Source organism: Oryctolagus cuniculus, chromosome 20, assembly GCF_964237555.1.
Source record: "Oryctolagus cuniculus chromosome 20, mOryCun1.1, whole genome shotgun sequence".
Lineage (NCBI taxonomy): Eukaryota > Metazoa > Chordata > Mammalia > Lagomorpha > Leporidae > Oryctolagus > Oryctolagus cuniculus.
In genome coordinates, this window is record NC_091451.1 from 6,032,362 (window position 1) to 6,059,582 (window position 27,221).

At 49.3% G+C, this 27,221-nt stretch overlaps 1 protein-coding gene across 3 annotated transcripts in view; it reads right to left on the reverse strand.

Annotated features, from left to right (window-relative positions):
* MTHFD1 (methylenetetrahydrofolate dehydrogenase, cyclohydrolase and formyltetrahydrofolate synthetase 1) overlaps positions 1–27,221 on the reverse strand; it is a 70,784-nt gene that overhangs the window by 35,591 nt on the left and 7,972 nt on the right. The window contains exons 1-7 of one of the 3 annotated variants that reach the window (XM_070065041.1): positions 21,714–21,828; positions 16,093–16,177; positions 4,520–4,579; positions 4,163–4,216; positions 2,633–2,769; positions 2,272–2,372; positions 54–190 (exon numbers count right to left, since the gene is read on the reverse strand). In XM_070065041.1, the coding sequence (XP_069921142.1) occupies positions 54–190; positions 2,272–2,372; positions 2,633–2,769; positions 4,163–4,216; positions 4,520–4,579; positions 16,093–16,177; positions 21,714–21,784 (645 nt within the window). In that variant the 5' untranslated portion in view covers positions 21,785–21,828. Of the gene's footprint in view, positions 1–53; positions 191–2,271; positions 2,373–2,632; positions 2,770–4,162; positions 4,217–4,519; positions 4,580–16,092; positions 17,864–18,240; positions 19,038–21,713; positions 21,829–27,221 lie in introns of those variants that run through there. The other 2 variants (XM_070065042.1, XM_008271884.4) reach the window with 2 other exon arrangements.

The window sequence follows — 27,221 nt, forward strand, 5'->3', positions numbered from 1 at the left end:
GACACCCACGTGCACACGCACACACGTGGAACACCTTCTACTCCGGAACTCACCTCCTTATCCAGATTGGCAGTCTTGGAGTGGCAGGTGGTCACCGTGGCATTGTTCCACAGGAGCAGGTCATGCATTGGCGCACCGACTATCTTACTGCGCCCGACCACCACAGCGTGCCTGCCGGCAATCTGCACTCCTGAAATGAGAGCCAGCAGGCATCAGGGGTAGGGGAAGGAGGCCGCCCTCCTTCGCAGGCCACCGGCGTGGGAGAACACAGGACAGCAGGTGCACAGGGACAGGTCCTTTACATCAACCAGACGCCTTTCTAAAAAAACTCCTTTTTTGGCAATGACAGTCTCATTCTGGAGTTTCAGCTATAAACTGGGACTTGCACATGTGTCCTTCTTGCCGTGGGTTTTTGAGAGGCGCTTGAAGCCAAGATCCATTCATTGAGTCATAGGGGAGTGGGAAGAAAACCTACACTCAAAAAAGACACACCGCTCACATACCACTAAACAGCCATATGGGAGAAGGCATCAGATGACAGAAAATCTGTTATTACAATAAATAGGGTACATGTAACGGGACAGAGAGAGGTGACGGAAATCAGCTGAGTGTCAGTAATTCTTGTCAACTGCGTTTACGCAATCCCTCACCCGACTTTCTCTCCTGGCTTAGGGCTCAGCCATAGGGTTATTTGCAGTGAAGGCATAAAAGGGAAATTTACTGTAGTGGAGTGCTTTCTTTTTTTGCTTACTCAGCCACCACCCTTCCCACCATACGCCAACATCGTTTTCAGGAAGGACCCGCAGTCCACTCAATGGCGAAGCTTTAGGGAGCACCCAGTGGTGGGCAAGTGACAAGCAGGTGGACAGTGTTTCACTGCTGGTCAAGGAGACCAGGCCCCAGGACTGTTGGGCACAGGGATAAAACGAGGCTCAAGCTGCCTGGGGTCGTGGAGCCCGTGCATGAGCCGGCCACCCAGAGGAAAAAGTCTTGAGAACTCAACCTGAGCCCTTCTAATACAGCAACACTGAAGGCAGTGGGCCCCTGCTTAGGGCAGTGTGGATTTAAATTACGCTTCCTGCATAAAATCAGTTTATCCAAAGATAAGCTCTCATGTGAGGCACACAGCATGAGCACCTAGAAGAAAAGACCTGGGCATGAGAGGGTTTAAACGGCGCCTTCCTGTACTTTTCAGGAATCAGCAGAAGAGGTGAGGCTGCATTCAGACCAACAGTAGCCTCTCCTCCTCAGGAGGCCGTGGAAGCTGACAGCCACTGCAGCTTGGGGATCGGCTTTCATCACGCTGTAACACAGTTTGCTAAACATGCTTCGGAACACAAATGCGGTGTGAAGGCTGTCCCAAGGCCACGGCCTGACCTTTTCTTGCCAACCACAGAAAATGCACGCTGGCCAAAACTTTCCACTTGAAACTTCTGGCCTTCTTCTTTTTAAAGGGGCCCACCTCCTTATAAAATACAACCTCTGCCCAAACTATTCATCATGAAATTAGAATGTCAAGGTGCTAACGAGGTAGCTCCCTGACACGGCCGATTGCTGGAGAGATCCATTTTCGGCCATTTGTCTAGTCTCAGAATTTCCAGGGAGATCTGCTGTCGGTTTCCTGGATGGGGACTTGTCATTAAATTCTTATTGCCTAGAGGTTATTTTTATTTTCACAAAAACAAATCAATTTGAACCCAAGGGACCGGTGCAGGGTTAAAGCCCTGGCCTGCAGTGCAGGCATCTTATATGGGTGCTGGTTCGAGTCCCAGCTGCTCCACTTCCAATCGAACTCCCTGCCAATGGACCTGGAAAAGCAGTGAAAGATGGCCCAAGTGCTTGGGCCCCTGCATCCACGTGGGAGACTTGGAAGAAGCTCTTGGCTCCTGGCTTTGGATCGGCTCAGCTCCAGTCATTGAGGCCATTTGGGGGTGAACCAGTGGATGGAAGACCTCTCTCTGTGACTCTTTCAAATAAATAAAATTTAAAAAAATTTGAACTTAAATAATCCTGAGTTCAAATCTTGGTTCTGCCACTTCTGGACAAGTTACTCAACCTGTGTACGCCTGTTTTCTTGGCTGCTGAACAGCAATGACACCTACCCCATAGGGTTGTGAGAAATTAAATGAGAATGCAGGTAGAGCCCCCAGTAAACAGGCCCTTTGCCACTCAACTCTTTATTTATGGTCCAGGGTGCATCCCTTCTATACCCCTGCTTGTCAAGCCCAGGCTCCAGGAAAATGTCCTCTCGTTTGATTGGCTGGTTTTTACCTGTCTCTTTGATGAGTTCCAAGCATCCTTTAGGCGTACAAGGGATGAAACAGTCATTGAGATCACCTCTAGCAAGTTTCCCTGCACTGATGCTAGTCAGTCTGTAACAACAAAAGTGACAAAAATAAGAGGAAATCGGAGGTCATTAGCTGTCTTCATTCTCCAGAAGCAAATCTACGTTCTTGAATTAGAGACACAAGGGGGGCTCGAAAAGCTTGTGAGAAACGGATTAGCAGATCAGTTTATTTTGGCACCAGGAATTTTGAAATCCACGTACACTTTTTTCATAACAGGCATTTCCATGACCTTTTGAAGGTCCCTGATACACTGTAAGTGCAATCATGAAATGTGCCACACTCACCCATCCACATCCTTTTCAGGGACAATGGCATTGATCACTGCTTCAGTATTGATGGGACTTTCTGAATCTAAAGGTAGCTGCACGATGAACCCGTGGACAGTGGAGTCTTCATTCAAAGACGTAATGCACTTCAACACCTAAGAGCAATGCAGAAATCAAAAGTGAGAGAAGGGGCCGGCGCCGTGGCGTAGCGGGTAAAGCTGCCGCCTGCACTGCCAGCATCCCATATGGGCACCACTTCAAGTCCTGGCTGCTCCACTTCTGATCCACCTCTCTGCTATGGCCTGGGAAAGCAGTGGAAGACAGCCCAAGTCCTTGGGCCCCTGTACCCACATGGTAGACCTGGAAGAAGCTCCTGGCTCTGGTTTCAGATCAGCTCAGCTCCAGCCATTGAGGCCATTTGAGGAGTGAATCAGAGGATGGAAGACTTCTCTCTCTCTTTTATGACCGCCTCTCTGTAACTCTGCCTTTCAAGTAAATAAAATAAATCTTTTTTTTTCTTTTTTTGACAGGCAGAGTGGACAGTCAGAGAGACAGAGAGAAAGGTCTTCCTTTACCGTTGGTCACCCCCCAATGGCCGCTGCGGCCGGTGCATAGTGCTGATCTGAAGCCAGGAGCCAGGTGCTTCTCCTGGTCTCCCATGGGGTGCAGGGCCCAAGCACTTGGGCCATCCTCCACTGCACTCCCTGGCCACAGCAGAGAGCTGGCCTGGAAGAGGGGCAACCGGGACTGAATCTAGCGCCCCGACTGGGACTAGAACCCGGTGTGCTGGCGCTGCAAGGCAGAGGATTAGCCTGTTGAGCTGCGGCGCCAGCCAATAAAATAAATCTTTAAAAAAGAAATGAAATTGAAAGATAAGTTTATTTTTTGTGCAAAAAATACTTTGAAATCTATGCAGTTTTTTCATAATAGACATCTGCATGGACTTTCTCAAAGATCCTTTGTATGTACAGATTTCAACATTTTTTGCATCAAAATAAATTTAATCAGTTTTCCTTGAACTTTTTTTCCAAGAACTTTTAAAAAAATTATTTTTTATTTGAAAGGCAGAGTGACAGAGAAAGAGAGAGACAGATACTTTCCATCCACTGGTTCCCTATCGAAATTGCCCTAATAGCCATGGCTGGGCCAGGCCAAATCTAGGAGCCACCTGGGTCTCCCAGGTAGCGGGGGAACAGGGTCCCATGTAGCTGGGCTATCATCCACTGCCTCCCGAGCTCATTAACAGGAAGCCGGATTGGGAGCTTGGCATAGAGTCAGGGGCTCCAATATGGAAGGAGTTTCCCCAAGCAACACACAGTGCCCACCCTGAACTACCCTGGTATTCAGTTTCTAACTACAGAAAACCACGGAGCAGAAGGTGTGATGAGCACGGCGCCGCGCCCACTTCTGAGCGCCCCTCACGTGGCAGGTACTGTCCAGCATTGTCTGCAGTACAGTCTCAGGCACGTTAAACGCTCCAGTAAACCAACGGCCAGAGAGGAAAGCGAGCTGAGGTACCTTCCCGCCACTCAGTCCCCAGGTGCTCACCTCAGATTCTGTGGTTGTTCTTGGTAACTTGACGTGAGTGGCTCTGATCCCAATCTGCAAAAACAAAACCAGACCAAACCGTGTGACACCGGTGCATGGCAGCGGGACTAGACACTGACCGTTTCTTTCACTGCGAGGACGGCAGATGGGAGTCACCCCTGCACTGAAGCAGCGCCATGTCTGCTAGGAAAACCGAGGGCAGAAAGTGCTCAAGGGCAAAGCAGAGGCCACGGCTGCGGAGTTCCTCGCTGCTGACTTGCAACAACAGATGAACTAACGTCTGCTGTGGGTGACGCAAGTGTGTGGGGGCGGAGGTCAGAGGGCGAGGGGTGGGGAGGATGGGAGTGACAGGCTTACCTCTTCAGCAGCCTTCAACTTCATATTTATATAAAGATTGGAATCATCTCTGTTGCCGACCTAGAACAACAAACACATGCAAATCAGGCAGCTAGGGAGAAGCAATGCGTACAGAAAAGCTTCTAGAATGTTAGCTTCGATAAAAGGAATGTTCAGTCATGTCACCCTTGCTGCAGAGGACTTTTACACAGGACCCGGGGAGGCCTGGGGACAGGGTGGGGATGAGGGCCCAGGTGGTATTACAGGTCCCTCCCCCCCGCAAGGCTCAGCTGATTCCCACAGGAAAGGTAGTGGGGGGCCGGGGGTCTAGTGCTGTGGTGTAGCGGGTAAAGCCGCCACCTGCAGTGCCGGCATCCCATATAGGCACCGGTTTGAGTCCTGTCTGCTCCATTTCCGGTCCAGCTCTCCGCTAATGGCCTGGGGAAAGCAGTAGATGACCCAAGTCCTTGGGCCCCTGCACCCACATGGGAGACCCAGAAGAAGCTTCTGGCTCCTGGCTTCAGATGGGTGCAGGTTTGGCCATTGCAGCCATCTGGGGAGTAAACCAGCAGATGGAAGACTTCTCTCTCTCCGCCCCCACCCCGCTTCTGTCTATTGTAACTCTTTCAAATAAATAAATAAACCTTTAAAGCAAAGATAGCGGATGTGCGTGGCACAGGAGAATCCTGGAGCACGGTGGGCTGAGAAAGAAAACCACCTTAGCTCTCAAGAGCTGGAACACCAGAGGGAGAGCATGCTCTGCACCCTCGCCCCCACCAAGCCACACAGAGGGAACCCAGGAGCTCACGGAGAACAGAGGCCCAGGCGAGAGGCGGCAAGTTCTGTCTTTCACAATAACCATTTATCAGTCAGGTGTTATTTTACAGATCCTTTTCTGCACTCTGGGGGTTCACATTTCTCCTGTGCAAGGTTGCAAATGGCTACAGTATGTCTGGTTTCCCCCAGAACTGCAGAGGGCAACGTGGAAGGTCCCGTGACACCAAAGACAACGGAAGCAACTGTGGATGCTGCTACGGGATGGTCCCCTCGGACAGCAGGGGCGTGGCCTGAACCTTGGCTTCAGCTGTCCCTTATATACAAAGTTCTCGGTTTTGATGCTAATTTAAATTTCAAGAAATTCCTTGGAGGGGAATTTGATGTTTTTATCAGTCATTTGTACCTCAATACATTAGTTGCTTCCTCTAGGGGCTTCCCAAGAATTGTGGCCTATCTTTATGTTTCCTCTTTGGTCACTTTCTATATATAGGGGACTTTAAAAAGTCTGTAGAAAAATGGAATTAAGGGGCCAGCACTGTGGCTCACTTGGTTACTCCGCCTGAGGCGCCAGCATCCCATATGAGTGCCAGGTTCTAGTCCTGTTGCTCCTCTTCTAGTCCAGCTCTCTGCTGTGGCCCGGGAGTGCAGTGGAGGATGGCCCAAGTGCTTGGGCCCTGCACCCTATGGGAGACCAGGAGAAGCACCTGGCTCCTGGCTTCGGATCAGTGCGGTGCACCGGCTGCAGCGGCCACTGGGGGGTGACCAATGGTAAAGGAAGACCTTTCTCTCTGTCTCTCTCTCACTGTCTATAACTACCTGTCAAATAAAAAAAAAAAAAAAAATTCACTGGACCAGGAGCTTCATCCAGGTCTCCTAGATGGGTGCAGGGGCCAAACACTTGGGCCATCTGCTGCTGCTTTTCCCAGGGCATTAGCAGGGAGCTGAATTGGAAATAGAGACGCTGGGACTTGTGCCTGCTATGCCACAAACACTGCCCCCCCTTTATATTTTAAAATAAACTAAAAGAAAGGTTTCTAGGTATTCTTATTACAAAGATACGGTGAAAGTTTGAGGGACTGGATATGCTAAACTCCCCAATTTCAAAACATATATCATTTCAAAACATATATATATTGAAACACCACACTGTACCCAATAAACATATATCATTATTATCTGTCAATTAAAAAAAAAAGATTCACTCTCAGTACAGGCATTTTTATAGGGGAAAACAGTTACACAATCATTAGCAGACCAGAGGCACAAAGAATGATTAGCTAAAGAACATTAGATTCTTGACTGGCATTCAAGGGTGGGTGGAAGGCTGGTTTCTCAGAACAAATCTGAATCCCACTGCAGGTTCTCAGAAAACTCTTAAGCATTTTATCAGGAATGCGAATGCCTTCCCTGAAGGCGGTTCTGCACTTTAGCATCCTGAGGAGGTCCTTTTCCAGAACAGGTTAGGACGGTTTCTTTACACCGGGAGTCTGCAAAGGGCCAGGCAGCGTGCAGTTTGGGCTTTGCGGGACACACACCCTGTTGCAGCCGCCACCACTGCTGCTTTTTAAAAACCCTTTACAATCTGGACAGCGTTGGACAAGGGCCAGCTGGCTAATCCCTGTTTTATACCATAAAATATCTGGGGTATTGTTCTACTCAGTAAATTTTCTTTTTGTTTCAGGAAGCTTTTGTCAATATTCAAGTGAGTCACATTTATTTTTTTAAAGATTTATTTTATTATTTATTTGAAATTCAGAGTTATACAGAGAGACGAGAGGCAGAGAGAGAGAGAGAGAGAGAGAGAGAGAGAGAGAGGTCTTCCACCTGCTGGTTCACTCCCCAGATGGCCGCAACGGCCGGAGATGCACCAATCTGAAGCCAGGAACCAGGAGCTTCCGCCAGGTCTCCCACACAGGTGCAGAGGCCCAAGGACTTGGGCCATCTTCTACTGCTTTCCCAGGCCATAGCAGAGAGCTGGATCGGAATTGGAGCAACCAGGACCTGAACCAACGCCCATATGGGTTGCCGGTTCTGCAGGCAACAGCTTTACCTGCTATGCCACAGCGCCGGCCCCTACAAGTCACATTTATCTATCTCACTGAGGACTGAGTGACCTACTGTACTTGCGCATCAGGTACTCTGAAAAGCTCCTGGTAGGAAACAAGCGGTAGCTACCACATTGTTAATACTTACAGTATATTATGTGCTAGGGTAATGGAAATACATCCACGTTTATATCTCTTGTGGAAAGTCGAGTCTTAATTTCCTGTAAGTATTCAGTTCTTTGGGAAGTTATCCATCCATTTTATTTAAAAAAAAAAAAAAATCCCACTCTAAGTATATACCTGGGCCAGTTGAGTGTCCCTGAACACAATGCTAAGGAAGTAGCAGAGCTAAGAAGAAAAGCAAGTGGGTTTTGGAGACAGACCTGGGTTCATGGCCCAGACTCAGCTGCTTCCTGACTGCGGCTTTGTGCCAACTGCTCAAGCTCTTTGAGCAATACTTGCTGTGGCTGTGAGGGGACAGCTCCCACCCTGAGGAGGAAGTATATAAATCAGAACAATCAGGAGATCTATACATGTCAGCTGAACTGTAGAGCAGACGCAGTATGGAAGCAGCACTGCCACTGCTTCCGTATGGGAGGAGGAGCAGGTGCAGTTAGACTGGGACCAGGTCTGCACTCAGCGGAGCAGCAGCTGTGGTCAAGAGGACCTCTGTCTAGATCAGCAGCCTAGAGGCACAGAGCAGGTGACTCCAGGGTGCCAGGGAGGGAGCAGAGGGAACACATTCCAAGAGCTTTTATGAGTGGGATTTTAAAAACGTTTGTGGATGGGGCGAGCATCACGACGCAGCAGACTAAGCCGTGACTCGAGATGCTGGTATCCCATGTTGGAGTGCCTGGCTTGCTTCCTGGGTGACCCACTCCCAACCCTGTTAATCCACACATGAGAAGCAGCAGGTGATGACGGAGGATCTGGGTCCCTGCTGCCCACATGATACCTGGACAGAGTTCCTGGATCCTGGTTTCAGTCTAGCTCAGCCCCAGCTGTTGCGGGCATTTGGGGAGTGAACCAACAGATGCAAGATCTCTTGCTTTGTGTCACTCTACCTTTCAAATAAATAAATAACCATTTAAAAAAGCCTAGGGAGGGGCCGGCATTGTGGCACAGGCATCCCAAATGTGTGTCGGTTCGAGTCCTGGCTGCTCCACTTCCAATCCAGCTCCCTGCTAATGCATCTGGGAAAGCAGCAGAAGATGGTCCAAGTCCTTGGGCTCCTGCATCCACATCAGAGACCCAGAAGAAGCTCCTGGCTCCTGGCGTCAGATTGGCTCAGCTCCAGCCATTGCAGCCATTTGGGGAGTGAACCAGAGGATAAAAGACCCCCCCCCCCTTTCTCTCTGTCTCTTCCCCTCTCTATAATTATTTCAAATAAATAAAATAAATCTTAAAAATAAATAAGAGTACTGGGGCCAGCACTGTGGTACAGTAGCTTAATTCTCCGCCTGCAGCGCTGGCACCTCATATGGGCACCAGTTCTAGTCCTGGCTGCTCCTCTTCTGATCCAGCTCTCTGCTAATGGCCAGGGACAGCAGTGGAAGATGGCCCAAGTGCTTGGGCCCCTGCACCCACAGAGTTAGCCTGGAGGAGGCTCTTGGCTCCTGGCTTTGGATCGGCCCGGCTCCAGCTGTTGAAGCGATCTGGGGAGTGAACCAACAGGTGGAAGACCTTTCTCTCTGCCTTCCACTCTCACTGTCTGTAACTCGACCTCTCAAATAAATAAATAAAATCTTTTTTTAAAAAACCTATTTTTTAAAAAAGTCTAAGGAAAAAAGTCTGTGGAAAAGAGAATTAAGCATGTTTACTTTAATGCGAAGAAAATTTGAAATCCATGCTTAGTTTTCTATGATATCTGTTTTCCAGAGACTCTTAAAAGATTTATTTACTTATTTATTGGAAAGGCAGAGACACATACGCTGAGTTATCATCCATCTGTTGGTTACTCCCCAGATGGTCTCAACAGCCGGGGCAGCTTCAGGCTGAAACCAGGAGGCAGGAACTGCATCCGGGTCTCTCATGTGAGTGGCTGGGACCCATGTACTTGGGCCACCCTCCACTGTTTTCCCAGTGCTTTCGCAGGAAGCTGGACTGGAAGCAGAGCAGCTGGGACTTGCACCGCACTTGGCCATGGGATGTTCCAGGCGGCCCCTTAACCCTCCAGGCCCCAACACCTGTGGGCCCAGGAACTTTTCGAGGACCTCTCAATTTCAAAACATTTTTGCACCCAACTGAACTTATCTTTCAATTGCCATCTTCCAGGAGGTTTGTGAAGTGCCCTCTTCAGGGACAAAATCAACAGGACGACAGTCCCTACAGGGAGGCGGGAGCGCAGGCCCTGGCTTGGTGCGTGGGAAGTGCTAGCACCAGGTCTGAGGCCCAGAGATGGATGAGAGCGTGTTACGTAAGCCTGCAGCACAGCAAGATGTGGCCTCTGGTGCTGAAGTCGAGAACCAAAGTAGCCTGGCGCTGTTCTCAGGACACAGAGGGCAAGCTCTGGAGCCACGTCTCTGAATAAAGACGCCTGCAATCAGTAGATCTAAAGTCCAGCCCAGAAGTTAATTTTTAAAACAGATAAGGGGGAAAAAAACACCTCCCGAAATTTGCTCAAGAAAAAGATGTCGCTGAAGGACAAAATGACAACAACCTAAAAATCGGAATCGGCTTTTTTTTTTTTTTTTTTTTTTGACAGGCAGAGTGGACAGTGAGAGAGAGAGAGACAGAGAGAAAGGTCTTCCTTTGCCGCTGGTTCACCCTCCAATGGCCGCCGCGGCCGGCGCGCTGCGGCCAGCACACCGCGCTGATCCGATGGCAGGAGCCAGGAGCCAGGTGCTTTTCCTGGTCTCCCATGGGGTGCAGGGCCCAAGCACCTGGGCCATCCTCCACTGCACTCCCTGGCCACAGCAGAGGGCTGGCCTGGAAGAGGGGCAACCGGGACAGAATCCGGCGCCCCGACCGAGACTAGAACCCGGGGTGCCGGCGCCGCAAGGCGGAGGATTAGCCTAGTGAGCCGCGGCGCCGGCCGGCTTTATTTTCGACACTAGAATCGGGCACCGCTAAGCTGCGTAACAGAGTGAGCGTTCCAAGGAGCTGGGCAGAAGAGGCAGGCTTGACAGACAGAAAAAGGCTGCAGAAAACAGAACCAAAGAACAGAAGTGGACTGGTCATTTTTCTCTTCTTCTTTGTTTTTTTTTTCATTAACCCAATGACTTTTCCTGAGACTGGGACTTTTCCCCACAGCAATGGGTTCATGGATTGGTCATTTCCAAACTACTGTGCTTGGACTGGGGAGTCAGGTTACCTTTTGTGTAAGGATTAAGTCCGTTAACATGTCACTGACACTTGCCACTTTGGGACACTGGGCTGCTCGCTCTCTAACCCTGGCTCAGAAGGTCAGATAACAACTGAGCTTCACTTGGGGCTCCATTTTGATCTCTACCGTGGTCTGCTGGGGGCCAGCACGAGTGCTTATCCACAGCAATGGCCTCCTACAGCTTTTAATTAGCAGTCCACGGAAACAGATCTCCCGCCTATGACATCCACTCTTTCTACAACAAACAATTCATTAGAATAAGCCAAGAAATGATCGGTCTCCAAATGTACTGAGTGTACACCCACAATGTACACCCTTGATTCTTAGCAATTTGCCAAAAAAGGAAATCCCGCCACAGGCAGACCTGCTCTGCCGCCTCTGCCGAGGCCTCTGAGACAAGCAGCAGGGTGCAGGGGTGAGTTCAGTCCTGTTCACTCAGATTCCTGAGCGCAGCGCAGAAGAAACCTAGCGAGGGCGAAACGCTCAGCGTGCAGACATCCATTGGGGGGGTGGGGGGAGCGGCGGGGGAGGAAGCTGGTGCTTCTGAACAGAGTTTGAAATGAAATCAACTGAGTTTCCTGCCACCCAAATTAACCCTTCAAACATTCACTTGCAGATCTGTCTGTACAAATATTCATCGCATGTCCCTATCAATTTATTGAATCCTGGGTGAATGTGGAGCTTGGGAAAGAAACCGGGTAGGCCCACACTTGGAAGAAACTCCACGTAGCTCTGGGTCTGGGGAGGCCACTCTGATAGAGATCCCAGGGCTGAGCCCTCAGGCATGGGGGTGGCTTAGAAATCAGGGAGGAAAGCAAGCCATGTCCAGGGGACCCGGAGTTCCAGCTCAGAAGAGATCTGGATTTAGAAGTTACTGCCCGGCCGGCGCCGTGGCTCACTTGGCTAATCCTCCACCTGCAGCGCTGGCACCCTGGGTTCGGGGCGCTGGATTCTGTCCCAGTCGCTCCTCTTCCAGGCCAGCTCTCTGCTGTGGCCCGGGAAGGCAGTGGAGGATGGCCCAAGTGCTTGGGCCCTGCACCTGCATGGGAGACCAAGAGGAAGCACCTGGCTCCTGGTTTCGGATCGGTGCGGCGCACTGGCCAGAGTGCACCAGCTGTAGCGGCCATTTCGGGGGTGAACCAATGGAAAAGGAAGACCTTTCTCTCTGTCTCTCTCTCTCACTGTCTAACTCTGCCTGTCAAAAATAAATAAATAAATAAATAAATAAATAAATAAATAAATAAATAAATAAAGTTACTTCCCTGCCTAGAGCAATGGTTCTCAAAGTGTGGGCCACACACTCTTAGGCCAACCTAAGCACCTTTCCAAGATCTGTGAGGGCCAAAATATCTTCATGATAATGCTGGTCAACCTAAATAACAGAGATCTTCCAAAGGTAAGGAACTTATTCAAGGATAAACACCATGCCGGGAACAGGCGCGACACAGTAAACCCTGGGTACTCAGGTAAGTACAGGAAGCCAAGGGCTTTGAAAGGTAAAACAACAAGGTTACATAAGCTGTTTTGAAACATTTACCCTTGGCTACAAAGACCAGTAACAGGGCAGCGTCGGCCTCCGGCTGGCAGGCAGCTGCAGGACAGATGCCCTTGCAGCCGTGTGTTCTGGGTCCGGCTGCGGCGGCCTTGTGCAGGGCTGTGCCCCGGGCAGTCTCTGGACAGTCCTTGCCATCAGGCAATCCTGTGCAAGGCGCCCTTCCTCTAGGTCTCCCTGCTCCATCTGCCAGGCACTGGCTCAAGCGACTCCAGTTTAATGCTGACAACTTCCACAAACGACTGAGTGTTTGCCTTTCTCACTGTGGCGACTCCTGTACTGAAGATGGTGGGGAAGTAGCGGTGGGGACGCCACTGGTGACTCAGCACAATCGAAGGCAACGTCACCCACCTACACCAGCTGGGGGGTCCGCACACGCTCAGCTTCACTGCAGGACGCTCCTGATAACTCGGTACACAGCAGTGATCCTCCTAAACCTCAGCCTTGGGGACGTGCCTTTTCATAGCCTACTTTGCCTTGACAGCTGAACCAGACACATTTTTACACTGAGCAGCATCTTTACTGGAAAGAACAAGTGACAAACAGAGACATTCAGGCTCGAGTATTTGGAAAATATTTTCTCAAAAACGAAAAACGTGAGGCTGGTACTTCAAGGAAAACACCAATTGTATTTGCTGCCAGTGATAAACTTGAGTTTTCAAGTGAAAATTAGAACTTTTATCCACACTGTGAGCCTGACAGCTCCTCAATACTTACAGACTCTTGAGATCGCTGGCAATATTAATGATTATGTTTTTAATACATCGCATAAGCCAATGCGTTAACATTTGGAAGATCTGCATAATTCACTGAACCCCTGTTTTCCAAATGAGGAATGAAGAACATGACCAAACCACTCGTGAGTAAACACCCATTCCAGCTGTTAACATTTCGATATAACAAAGTACAAAATGTAAAAAGGTGGAACAAAGAGTAAAGTTCACTGATGGGTAGAGGTTCAGATTCTATTTCAACTAACTTCTAATTTTCTTGTTTTTATTTTATTTGAATGGCAGACAGACAGAGACAAATGGAGAGCGAATCTTCCATCTGACGGTTCACTCACCAAATGCCTGCAACAGCCAGGGCTGGGTCAGGCCAAAGCCAGGAGCCCAGAACTCAATCCAGGTCTCCCAAGTTCATGGAAGGAGTCCCCATCCACCTAAGCCATCGTCTGCTGTACCCCAGGGTGCACGATTAGTGAGGACTCAAATGAGTCACCCCAATACAGGACACAGTTATCCCAAGTGCTGATTTAATGCTGCACCAAACACCCACCACAAAGCTCACCTTTAAAAACTGCTTGTGGGGGAAGTGGTTAACTAAGCATGAAGTAGCTTAGATGCTCCTTGGACACCCATTTGCCATATCAGTGTGCCTAGGCTGGAGTTCAGGCTCAGCTCCCAACTCCAGCTTCCTGCAAATGCACATCCTGGGAGGCTTGGAGTAGTTAGGTTTCTATCACCCATGTGAGACCCTGACTGAATGCTGGGCTCCCGGCTTTGGCCTACGCCAGCCCCAGCTATTGCAGGCTTTCAGGCTGTGGGCCACATGAGAGCTCTCGCTTTCTGTCCCTAATTAATTAATTTATTTAAAAAACAAACTTTACTTATTGAGGGGCAGGTATTTTGTCTAGCAACTAAGACATGCACATCCCACATTGCAGTGCCTGGGTTGCATGCCTGGCTCTAGCTCCTGACCCCAGCTTCCTGCAAACGCAGACCCTGGAGGCAGCACTGACGGTTCAAGTCATGGAGTTAGATTTGTTTGCAAAAAGTTAATTTTCCATAAAAATATTATTTATGATAATATAACAAACTTACTACTCCATTTTTAAATGAATAAATATCTTTCAAACATCTTAGCTTTAATTTTTTTTCAAAAATTTATTTATTTTGGCTGGCACCACAGCTCACTAGGCTAATCCTCCGCCTGTGGTGCCGGCACCCCAGGTTCTAGTCCCGGTCGGGGCGCCAGATTCTGTCCTGGTTGTTCTTCTTCCAGTCCAGCTCTCTGCTGTGACCCGGGAGTGCAGTGGAGGATGGCTCAAGTGCTTGGGCCCTGCACCCGCATGGGAGACCAGGAGAAGCACCTGACTCCTGGCTTCGGATTAGCGCGGTGCGCCAGCCGCAGCAGCCACTTGGGGGGTGAACCAACGGAAAAAGGAAGACCTTTCTCTCTGTCTCTCTCTCACTGTCTAACTCTGCCTATCAAAAAAAAATTAAAATTAAAAAAATTTATTTATTTTATTTGAAAAGCAGAGTTACACATAGAGAGGAGAGGCAGAGAGAAAGAAGTCCTCCATCCACTGGTTCACTTCCCAGTTGGCTGCAACAGCCAAAGCTGTGCCAATCCAAAGCCAGGAGCCAGGAGCTTCCTCCTGGTCTCCCACGCGGGTGCAGGGGCCCAAGCACTTGGGCCATCTTCTACTGCTTTTCCAGGCCACAGCAGAGAGCTGGATTAGAAGAGGAAAGGCCGGGACTCGAACCAGCACCCATATGGGATGTCAGCACTGCAGGTGGCGGCTTCATCTGCTACGCCATGGCGCCAGCCCCAGCTTTAATTTTTTTTTTTTCTATTTTTGACAGGTAGAGTTATCAACAGTGAGAGAGAGAAAAGAGAGAAAGGTCCTCCTTCCATTGGTTCACTCCCCAAATGGCCACCACGACTGGTGCTGTGCCGATCTGAAGCCAGGAGCCAGGTGCTTTCTCCTGGTCTCCTATGCAGGTGCAGGTGCCCAAACACTTGGGCCATCCTCCACTGCCCTCCCGCGTCACAGCAGAGAGCTGGACTGGAAGAGGAGCAACCGGGACTAGAACCCGGCACCCACATGGGATGCTGGCGCTGCAGGCAGAGGATTAACCAAGTGAGCCACGGCGCCAGCCTCGAGCTTTAATTTTTAATACAGTCAATATATCTAGATAAGTCCGTGTGTGGGTACTTCAAAACATTCATGGAAAATACATATCATAGGGTAGGGAAGGTGGCACAGTGGTTAAGGTACTGCTTGGGACACCTGCTTCCCAATAGGAATTCCTCAGTAAGAGTCCCACCTCCACTTAGGAATTCCTCAGTAAGAGTCCCAGCTCCACTCTGGATTCCAGTTTCCTGTTGATGTGTACCCTTGAGAGGCAGCATGTGATAACGCAAGTGCTTGGGTCCTTGACATACACATGGGAGACCCAAAGTGAGTTCCAGGCTCCTGGCCTTGGTCTGGTCTAGGCCCCACTGTTGTAGACATCTGGAGAGTGAACCAGTAGATCTCTCTGTGTTTCTTTCAAAGAAATAAAAATAAATTTTTAAATAAAATTTTAAAGTACATATGATGAATAAATTATGCATGAATTTCATAATTTGTTTATGCCAAAATAAATTTATCTTTGATTTCATTTTCCCATGAATGTTTTGAAATCCTCTTTTAAGAGTGTAAATGGGGCCGGGAGACCAGAAGGAAGTACCTGGCTTCTGGCTTCGGATCGGCGCAGCACCGACCATAGCGGCCATTTGGGGAGTGAACCAATGGAAGGAAGACCTTTCTCTCTTTCTCTCTCACTGTCTAACTCTATCTGTCAAATAAATTAAAAAAAGAAAAAGAAAAAAAGTGTAAATGGATTCTACAAAGACCAAAGTTTAAGAGACGCTGGCCTAGGGTAAGGGTGTCCAGACAGAGCAGGGTCATGATGAGCCAACACTGGGAAACTGAGATGAAGAGAGGGCATTGCAAAGAGAAACTGAAAAGTAGGCAGTTTCACAAAAGCAAAATAACTCTAGGAGGGGGAGAAGGAGGAGGAGGAGGAAGACGAGGAGGGGGAGGAGGGGGAGGAGGAAGAGGAGGCCGGAAGTGCTCAAGAGCCTGAGTAAGGACGGAGTTAATGGAAACACACTAGGTTCATACCTGTAAAATAGCCAGGCCTGGGGTGAACCCAGGGATCCGCTCCTTCATTTGACTGACTTCATTCTTCAGTTTCTCCCTTATTTGCCTAGAAAAAAAACAAAGGCTGCATGAACACTTAATGCTTAAAACACAAAAACCTGATGCAGACGGGTAGATGTTCTGTTTCAATGAGTTACATCTTCGGAGTGGAGATTACCTTCTGTAATATGTACCAAGAACTCTCCAAGTCTCAAACAGATGCAGAGCTTTTTAAAGCCTTCTGACACCAACTGGGTCACGTGGGGATAGTTTAAAATGGATTCCCTGATGGCATTCAAAATCATATAGTGGGGGACCAGTGCTCTGGCGTAGCGGGTAAATCCACCGCCTGCAGTGCCAGCATCCCATATGGGCACCGGTTCAGGTCCCGGCTGCTCCACTTCCGATCCAGCTCCCTGCTATTGCTTGGGAAAGCAACAGAAGATGGCCTAAGTCCTTGGGCGCCTGCACGCATGTAAGAGACCCAGAAGAACCTTCAGACCGGCCCAGCTCTGGCTGTTGTAGCCCTTAGGGGAGTGAACCAGCAGATGGAAGATAACTCTCTGCCTCTGCCTCGCTGTAACTCTGCCTCTCAAATCAATAAAATAAATCTTAAAAAAAATAAAATTATACAGTGGGAGCCAGCAGTGGTACAACAGGTTAAGCCACAGCCAGTGATACCAGTATTCAACATGAGAGTTTGGTCCAATCCCATCTGCTCCGCTTCCTATCCAGCTTCCTGCTAATGAGGCTGGGAAAGCAGTGGAAGATGGCCCGAGTATTTGAGTCCCTGTCACCAATGTGGGAGACCTGGATGGAGTTCAAGGCTCCTGGCTTTGCCATTTGGGGAATGAACCAGTGACTGAAGCTGCCTCTCTGTCACTCTGCCTTCCAAAAAAATAAAATAAATCTTTTAAAAAATCATATAGTGGGGGTTGGTTTGAGTCCCAGCTGCTCTACCTCCTATCTAGCTCCCTGCAAATGCACCTGGGAGAACAACAGAAGATGGCCCAACTCCTTGGGCCCCTGCACCCATGTGGGAGACCTGGATGAAGCTCTTGGCTCCTTTCTTCAGCCTGGCACAGCCCTGACCATTGCAGCCATTCGGGGAGTGAACCTGTGAACGGGAAATATCTCTCTCTCTGCCTCTCCTTCCTTGTAACTCTTTCAAGCTCACATCTTTTGTTCAACCTACCCTAGTAAGATGTCCACAGTGTATCCACATAAGGCTAAATCATAAATCAATGAATCCCACCCCAAATCTGATATAAATGTACAAATTATCATATTCTAATTCACAAAAGAATTTTCCTAACAAGAGGATATAACACAAGTATAACCTCTTGTGAAAATAAGATAATTACTTTACTAACATACTTCTCATCCATGCAGGACATCAAGAAACTATATTCATAAATAAACATTCAAATAACTCCACTGTGACTGGATATATGATTTAGCCTTCAACATGAACATGATCTGTCTCTGCTGGAAAAGTCGCTTTATCATGTACCTTTTTCCGTCTTATTTACTTGACCCACACTTGGCATACAAATGCACAGGGACACTGGCACAGCTCCTCCCTCACTCTAATTCAGTTACTGCCATCTGCACCCCACACCTTACAAACACTGACATAAAGCAGCCCAGGAGTCACAAGAAGCACGTGATCTGGGCTAGTCTAGTGAACACCAAGATGCTGAGTGGCACAAGACTCACACTCGAGTGTGCAACCTTATTTCCAGGCAGTGACCTTGTTTTTGTTTGTTTGTTTGTTTGTTTTGACAGGCAGAGTGGACAGTGAGAGAGAGAGAGAGAGAGAGAGAGAAAGGTCTTCCTTTGCCGTTGGTTCACCCTCCAATGGCCGCCGTGGCCGGCGCGCTGCGGCCGGCGCACCGCGCTGATCCGATGGCAGGAGCCAGGAGCCAGGTGCTTTTCCTGGTCTCCCATGGGGTGCAGGGCCCAAGCACCTGGGCCATCCTCCACTGCACTCCCTGGCCACAGCAGAGAGCTGGCCTGGAAGAGGGGCAACTGGGACAGAATCCGGCGCCCCGACCGGGACTAGAACCCGGTGTGCCGGCGCCGCGAGGCGGAGGATTAGCCTAGTGAGCCGCGGCGCCGGCCCGTGACCTTGTTTTTTCAAACCAACATTCTGTACACTATAACTTGGAAGGGTTAATAGACGGTTGGGGTTTCCACATTGAGATGGGACCTGCACAAAGGCCACAGTTCTGCTCTGAGACGAGAGAACAGGAAACCCCGGAGCTGTCCGCAGTTTTCACTCCCCAGCAGTCGCAGCCTCCGCAGCTCCCCGGGACGACAATCAGATGCGCTTCCAACAGCTGCAGAAGGCCCCTGGGAGAGCCAAGGTCCAGGCTCACCTCTCTCCTTCCGCCCCCTGCTTCCCTCCAAGCATGCTATTCACACGAAGGACTTAGATCACTTTAGGACAGAGCATACCACAAGGACAAAAAGCGGCTGACGTGTGTCTATCAGTGCACGAGAGCAAAGGAAACGCAAAGGCTTCTCCTGCTCTCTTTCACCCTCCCCAGCCCAAACAAAACTCATGAAGTAGCAGGACTAACACATCACTCCACTGACTCTCAGAGCGCAAAGACAATACTGAGAATAGTTAACAAGAACTGAGAGAAGGGGGCGGGCCCTTGGCCCAGTGGTTAGACACCTTTTGGAGTGCCACATCCCATACTGGAGCGCCTGTTCTGAGTGCCAGCTTCCAGCCAACGCACACCCTGCGAGGCAGCAGGTGTTGGCTCAACTACTTGGAAACCTGGATTGAGATCCAAGCTCCTGACTTTAGCCTGGGCCAGCCCAGACTACGGCAGGCATATTAGGAGTAAACTAGCAAGGGAGCCCTCCGTCTGCCTCTCTGCCACTCAAATAAATAAATAAGAATTAAAAAAAAAAAAAAAAACCATGAGATGAACACAGCAGACCTCAGCAAGCTTGTGAGGCAGGCAGGGCGGGAGAGGCTCTCATTTATGTCCATTCATAGAGAGGCTCTCGGCAGCCATGTGACTTTCCGAGAGCCAATCAGCAGAAAACAGAGCAAGTGCAAGGCCCCTGAGGGACACTGAGGTCCAATCAGGAACTGGAAGCAGTAAGATCAGGCAGAGTCTTTTATTCTGAATGAAACAAGTTTAACTAGAAAGTTATCCCAACCAACACAACTTCAAAAATCAACCCTGCTTTTAGGGCAGTGTTGAAGAGAGTCAGTGAAACTGATCAAGCTGTAATTTTTTTTTTTTTAATTTACTTATTATTTAATGAGGGGCCAGCGCTATGGCACAGTGGGTTAAAGCCCCGGTCTGTAGCACCAGCATACCATATGAGCGCCGGTCCAAGTCCCAGCTGCTCCACTTCCCATCCAGCTCTCTGCTGTGGTCTGGGAAAGCAGAAGATGGCCCAAGCACTTGGGTCCCTGCACCTTGTGGGAGACCTGGAAGAAGCTCCTGGCTCCTGGCTTTGGATCAGCGTAGCTCTGGCCGTTGTAGCCATCTCGGAAGTGAACCAGCAAATGGAAGACCTCTCTCTCTGCCTCTCTGTAATTTTGCCTTTCAAATAAATTAATAAATATTTTTAAAAGATTTACTAATTTATTTGAAAGGCAGAGTTACAGAGAGGCAGAGGCAGAGGCATATATATAGAGAGAGAGTCTTCCATCTGCTGGTTCACTCCCCAAATGGCCGCAATGACCAAACTGAGCCAATCCAAAGCCAGGAGCCAGGAGCTTCCTCTGGGTCTCCTAGACCACTGCAGGGGCCCAAGCACTTGGGCCATCCTCTACTGCTTTCCCAGGCCACAGCAGAAAGCTGGATCAGAAGTGAAGCAGCCAAGACTTGAACCAACGCCTATATGGGATACCAGCACTGTAGGCAGCGGCTTTTACCTGCTACGCCACAGTGCCAGCCCCTCTTTTTCATTTTTTTAGAAAAAGAAATGGCAAACTTAGGCTCATTTAAATGATAGCATAGAAAATATAGAACATTTTGTTCTTTCTTAACCTACTGGGCTAAAACAACACTTTCTATCTATACTACCTTCTGGTACTGGCTCCCAGCAGCTTGCAACCTGCTGAGTGTAAGTGTTGTTTTTATTTGCCCCTTCGTCAGCACAAGTGTTCTTATTCCAGAACCCTTGCAGGATTTGGTAAATAAACCCATTGTATCAGTATGAAATGCATCCTGTGCCTTAACATATCTGTACTTCTCAATCTTTGCAGCTCCCTTTCACAACCCGCACAAGTTCAGTCATTCATGGCCGGGCAGTTTCTCTGTACTCCATGTGAACACATCTAGAACGGCCGCTGTGTCCTGGCTTCCCACCAATGCTGTGACCTAGGGCACAGTCATCTCTGGCCTGGACTGCGCAATTGCAGTGGCTTCTCACTGTGGTCCCTGGATTGTTCACCCTCCCCCGCACAACCACTTCCCAATTCAGCAACCTGAACAATCGTTTAAAAATGTTAAGTTGATCATATCTGCCCGCCTCCAAACTCTTCAATGGCTTCCTGTTCATGACCTTTTCTCCAACGCATCTAGAATAGCAGTAAGAAACACGTTTTCATCATTATTATTTATTAGAGTTACAGAGAGAGGTCTTCTATCCACTGGTTCACTACCCAAATGGCCACAACAGCCGGAGCTGAGCTGATCTGAAGCCAGGAGCCAGGAGATTCTTGCGGGTCTCCCACGCAAGTGCAGGGGCCCAAGGACCTGGGCCATCTTCCACGGCTCTCCCAGATGCATTAGCAGGGAGCTGGATCAGAAGTCAAGCAGTCGGGACTCAACTAGCACCCATGTGGGATGCCGGCGTTGCCAGGCCAGGACTTTAAACCTCTGTGCCACAGCGCCAGCCCCAAGAAACATTTTTTTCTATAGTTTGTTTGTTTGTTTGTTTGTTTATTTGAAAGTCAGAGTTACACAGAGAGAGAAGGAGAAGCAGAGAGGAGAGAAGGTCGTCCATCCACTGGTTCACTCCCCAGATGGCCACAACGGCCAAAGCTGCGCCGATCTGAAGCCAGGAGCTTCTTCCAGGTCTCCCACATGGGCACAGGGACCTAAGGACTTGGGCCATCCTTCACTGCCTTCCCAGGACATTGCAGAGAGCTGGATCAAAAGAGGAGCAGCCAGGACTAGAACCGGCATCCATATGGGATGCTGGTGCTTCAGGCCAGGGTGTTAACCTGCTCCACCACAGTGCCGACCCCCCACGAAACATTTTAAAGTGTGCATTAACTACGACCAGCAGGGACTAGGCAGCCCAGAGAGCTGCAGCCAACACCTGGAGAACTGTCTGGTCTAGTGGGGGCGGGAGGGAATTACCAAGACAGTTGTAATCAGCCCTGAGTAAGTTCCTTTAAGAATGGGCCCTATTAACTGAACAAGCCTAACGTGAAAAGTACAATATGAAAGCCAGGCGTCAGCTGTGTCTGATGTTAAGAAACCCTAAAAGAGGAACAAGGGGAGAAAAAGGTAATCCCTTGTCCGTATTTGAGTCATAAAGTTGTGATTAATTAAATGGTGGGAAGCCCTTCAGTTCTTACAGCCCGTAATTTCCAGAAAGTTTAATTGCTATAGAACAACCTGGTGAAGATTCCAGAGCGAAGTGAGGCCAAAACAGGAGCCGCAGCAACACCGATGAGCCATCTCTGCATGGCAGAACCACCCAGGGTCACCCCAACCTCCACCAACCCTCACTGAAATCTGCAGAATAGAAAGAAGTGGGGAAAAAGGAGAAAAAACCGTGCAAGTCTCTCTGGCCCTGATGGGTGGATGAGTAAAATCATCACAGCCAATTCAATACAATGTGGAAAGCGGGAACACGAACAGACAGATGCAGTTTTAAATAAGTTGTTGCCGGCACCTAGTGGGTAGCAGGTGTGCTGCAACCAAGCACCTGGAACCCACAGCACAGCACAGCACAAAGAACTACCCAGCACAAATGTGAACAGTGCCCGAAGTTGAGAAACCCTGTTGCAGACCAATAAAATGTAATGTTTGGGGTTATCTTTAATTCCCAAAAATCAGGAGGAAATAATATCTATTTCTGCCTCTCAATGTTTGTTTGAATCTCTAGAGACTCATTGGGATTACTGTCAGTTTTCTCCAAGGTAACTGCTTCCACATTCAGTTATAATAGAAAGCCAGAGTGCAGTGGTGCGTAGAAATGGTATCACCTCCAGCCCCCTGTACAGTCACTTGTCAGCTCTTTGGCCCCGAATTTTACGCCAGATATTCACAGAGTTCACGATGCGATTCACTCTGCTAGATGCGATGGCTCAGTTTCAAATCTTTGACATTTGATGACAGAGAAAGAAGCACTGCTCAAACAGGAGCTAATGAGGTAGCCCAAGGAGGCAGCACAGTATTTAAGCTGCAGAGCTCAGAAATTACACAATGAAGATGAGCAGCCGGCAGACAACAGAAACGCTGAAATGCTGCACAAGCTTAGAGCAATTCCCAAAAGGCACATCAAAAAAAAAAACAAAACAAAAACCACACACAACGACATCAGACAGAAAGTGAGAACATCCACCTTTAAAACCCAAGGGTTTTTCTAAACAAGGACCAAATTACCCTCCCCTCAGGAAGAGATGACTGTAATGACTCTAAGAATACAGGACAATGGGGCCACACTGTGGCACAGTGGGTTAAAGCCCCGGCCTGTAGCACCAGCATCCCATATGGGTGCCGGTTTGGATCCCGGCCGCTCCACATCCAATCCAACTCTCTGCTGTTGCCTGGGAAAGCAGTAGAAGATGGCCCAAGTCCTTGGGTTCCTACACCCATGTAAGAGACCCAGAAGAAGCTCTTGGCTCCTGGCTTTGGACTGGCTCAACTCCGACCATTGCAGCCATTTGGGGAGTGACCCAGCAGATGGAAGATCTCTCTCTTTGTCTCTCTCTGTGTCTACCTCTCTGTAACTCTGTCAAATAAATAAATCTTTTTTTTAAGATTTTATTTATTTGAAAGACAGAGTTACAGAGAGAGGTAGAGACAGAGACAGAGGTCTTCTATCCGCTGGTTCACTCCCCAGATGGCCACAACAGCCGGAGTTGCGCCAATCCGAAGCCAGGAGCCAGAAGCTTCTTCTGGGTCTCCCACGTGGGTTCAGGGGCCCAAGTACTTGGGCCATCGTCTACGCTTTCCCAGGCCATAGAAGAGAGCTGGATCAGAAGAGAAGCAGCTGGGACTAGAACCAGCACCCATATGGGATGCCAGCACTTCAGGCCAGGGCTTTAACCCACTGTGCCACAGCACCGGCCCCAATAAAATAAATCTTTAAAAGAAAAAAAAAGAATACAATACAAAACATTTAATTATTCAATTTGCTTTAGTTCATCTGTCAATTTGCTCATCATAACTTTTATATTACTAAACAATAGTTCCAGGGGCCTGTGCTGTGGCACAGTAGGTTAATCCTCTGCCTGCAGCGCTGGCATCCCACAAGGGCACCAGTTCGAGTCCCATCTGCTCCACTTCCAATCCATCTCTCTGCTATGGCCTGGGAAAGCAGTAGAAGATGACCCAAGTCCTTGGGCCCCTGCACCCATGTGGGAGACCTGGAAGAAGCTCCTGACTCCTGGCTTCCGCCTGGCCCAGATTTGGCTGTTGCAGCCATTTGAGGAGTGAACCAACAGATGGAAGATCTTTCTCTGCCTGTCCTCTCTGTGTCACTCTGCCTTTCGAATAAATAAACAGATCATTTTAAAAAAAGAAATTTATAATGTAAGTTCTTCCATTCAATTTGATCTCAAAGACCTAAGACAGGAAAAGCGAACTGCCTGATGTTTTGACATGAACAAAGGTCATATTTTTAAGGAACCCTCTAATTCCCAGGGAGGATAAAGGCCATTAATAACTCACATCAGTGACGCACTGGCTACTCACTTTAAGGTTCCAGATCAGAGTTCTTTGATCTTGGCACTACTGACATTTGGGCCAGATAATTCTTAGTTGCGGGGAGTGGGGGGGGTAGCTGGGGGACACACATATCCTGTAAAACACTTAGCAGCATCCCTGGCTTCTATCGCTAGCTGCCAGTATTGCTCAACCCCCCTTCCCCACTATGATACCCAGAAAGTCTCCAGACACACATAAATGCCCAAGGGTGGGGAGGTCAGGAAAAACCACCCGTTTGGGAAATACAGAACAAAAGGGGAGCTGGGGAACTAGACTGAGCTGGCGGAGAAAGACTTCACATAATTCAGGACTTTAAAAGTGGATTACAGGGACTGGTGCTGTGGAGTAGCGGATTAAGCTGCCACCTGCAGCACCGGTATCCTGTGCTGGCTCCAGTTCAAGTCCTGGCTGTGCCTCTTCCGATCCAGCTCTCTGCTAATGCACCTGGGAAAGCAGGTGCATTGGGCCCCTGTACCCACATGGGAGACCTGGATGGAGTTCCTGGTTCCTGGCATCAGTCTAGCCCAGCCCTTAACGGTTGTAGCCACTTGGGGAGTGACCAGCGGATGGAAGACTTCTCCCTGTCTCCCCTTCTCTCTTTTTAACTCTATGTTTCAAATAAAATAAACCTTTTTTTTTAAGTGGATTACAAACTCATCAGAGAAAGATCACCAAGAGCAGAGTACCTTCAGAGTCCTGGACACCTGACCAAGTGTGGTTGGATTCCTGAACAATGTGCTCCCCCTCCCCCACTCTGCCACCTATAGAGGCCAGGGGTAGGGGGCAGCACCACTCAGGACCAGCAAACATTTAAGAATAGAGGGTACCATTAATAAACTTCCCTTCTCCTTTCAGAAGTTAGGCACCTAGATTTTTATGTGTAATAATGGATGTAAATGGGAAGTAATCCAATTTTTAGAAAATAATCCTGCAACTCAAACAAAACATTTGGCCTCTAGGCCACTGTTGTTACCTTCTGCCTGTAACAAGAGTTATGGGACAAGAGGGGCCGGCCCTGTGGCATAGCAGGTAAAGTCATCACCTGCAGTGCTGGCATCCCACATGGGCATTGATTTGAGTCCTGGCTGGCTGCTCCACTTCCGATCCAGCTCTCTGCTGTGGCCTGGGAGAGCAGTAGAAGATGGCCCAGGTTATTGGGTTCCTGCACCTGCATGGGAGACCCAGAAGAAGCTCCTGGCTCCTGGCTTCGGATCAGCTCAGCTCAGTTCCAGCCATTATAGCTATTTGGGAAGTGAACCAGCGAATGGAAGAACTCTCTCTCTCTCTTTCTCTCTGCAGCTCTGCCTTTCAAATAAACAAATAAATCTTAAAAAAAAAAAAAAAAAAAAAAAGACACCACATGGGATGCCTGCACCCTGTATTGGAGTACCTGTGGTTACATCCCATTTCCACTCCTGATTCCAGCTTCCTGCTGATGTGCGCCCTGGGAGGCAGCAGGTGACGGCTCAAGTACTCGGGTCCCTGCCACCCATGTGGGAGATCCAGACTGAGTTCCTGGCTCCTAACTTCAGCTTGGTCCAGCCCCAGCTGTTGTGGGCATTTGTGGGATGAAGAAGGATATGGGAGATCTGTCCGCCTCTCTCTGCTTTCCAAATAAACAAACAAATCTTTAATACATTTGTATTTATTTCTATTTATTTGCGACAGACCGAGATATCCCATCTGCTGGTTCACTTCCCAAATGCCCAGAGAGGCCAAGGCAAGAACTCAATGCAGGTTTCCCACGTGGGTGGCAGGGACACAACCACTTAGCCATCACCACTGCTTCCCAGGAAGTGGGCTAGCAGAAAGCCGGAAGTGGGAAGGGAGCTGAGACGTTCCGATGTGGGGTGCAGGCAACCCGAGATCCACGTCCCAGTGGCACCTTTACCGCTATGCCAACTGCCCAGCCCGCCTCCTGCTCTGGGAGGAGACTAAAGGAAATGTTTAGATGGGAAGGACTCACATCTAAGCCTGCTTACTAAGCAAGCAGAGACTAGTACTGGCACCAAAGCCGGAGGAAAGATCGTTTATCACACGAAGCCACACAAGGCAGTGCAGACACAGCCCCTGACCGGCTCTGGCACACCCTTCACAGAAATGCTTACCTCCCCAGGCTCAGCGAGCACCAGGACCCAAAGCTGGGCCCTCCTGCCCAGGCTTGCGGCAAAGAACAAAATGCTTAGGCAACAACGTATGGTTCAGCGGTCTCTCACCAGTCCAGTGGGACTAGAATGACTTTCTGAAGGCAACCCATTTGGGTGCTTTCCAGATGGATCGGATAATCCATCGCCTAGAACCCAAGCTGGGAGCTCTCTTCATGGGGGAACCGAAGTTGCTAACTCTTTAGCAAGCAAGTGACAAGCCCACAGAAAGCAGGGGAAAATGTACTGTTGAACCTGTCACTAGCCTTGGAACTCTTGGCCAAGACACACCTGGCTGAAGTTTCATAAACTGCCTGTGGCACTGCTGACCACACTCCTTAAAGCTGCAGGAGTTACAGCATGCCGGGAGTCACTGCCAAGGCGAGCAGGGTGCAGGCGACGGGGCCTTCTGCACGGAGCATCGGACCCCAGAGGCCTGCACTGCAACCACACAGGCTTGTTCTGAGAGCCACACGCGTTCTCTTCACCCTCAGGCAGACAGCATCATGCCCTCTGTACCAAGTGCAAGTGAGGCTCACTTGCCTCCCCAAGACCACGCATGCCGATCTTGCCCCTAACCTCTACGCCAGTCCATCGAGGAGAGGGGAGCCCCTTCCCTCGGCCCCAGGGACCTTCTTTTTGTTTTATGAGAGGCAGAAAGACAGACACAGAACTCCCAGCTACTGGTTTACTACTACCCAAATGCCTGCAACAGCCAAGGCCGGACCAAGCTGAAACTGGGAGCCAGGAGCTCAATCTGGGTCTCCCACGTGGGTGGCAGGGACCCGAGTACTTAAGCCGTTACTGCTGCCTCCCAGGGTGCACATGAGCAGGAAGCCAGAATTGGGAGAAGCACCAGGAAACAAAACCAGGCATTCTGATACGGGATGTGGCATCTTAACCACTTCACCAAGTGTCTGTCCCCAGAAGATTTTTTATGCAAACGGGAGCATAGTAGGGGACCCACACACTACTGTTCTAGGTCCCACTGTCCAAACTCCAAACTGCCTGATCCCAACCCTACTGATGGACAGGGACAAACATT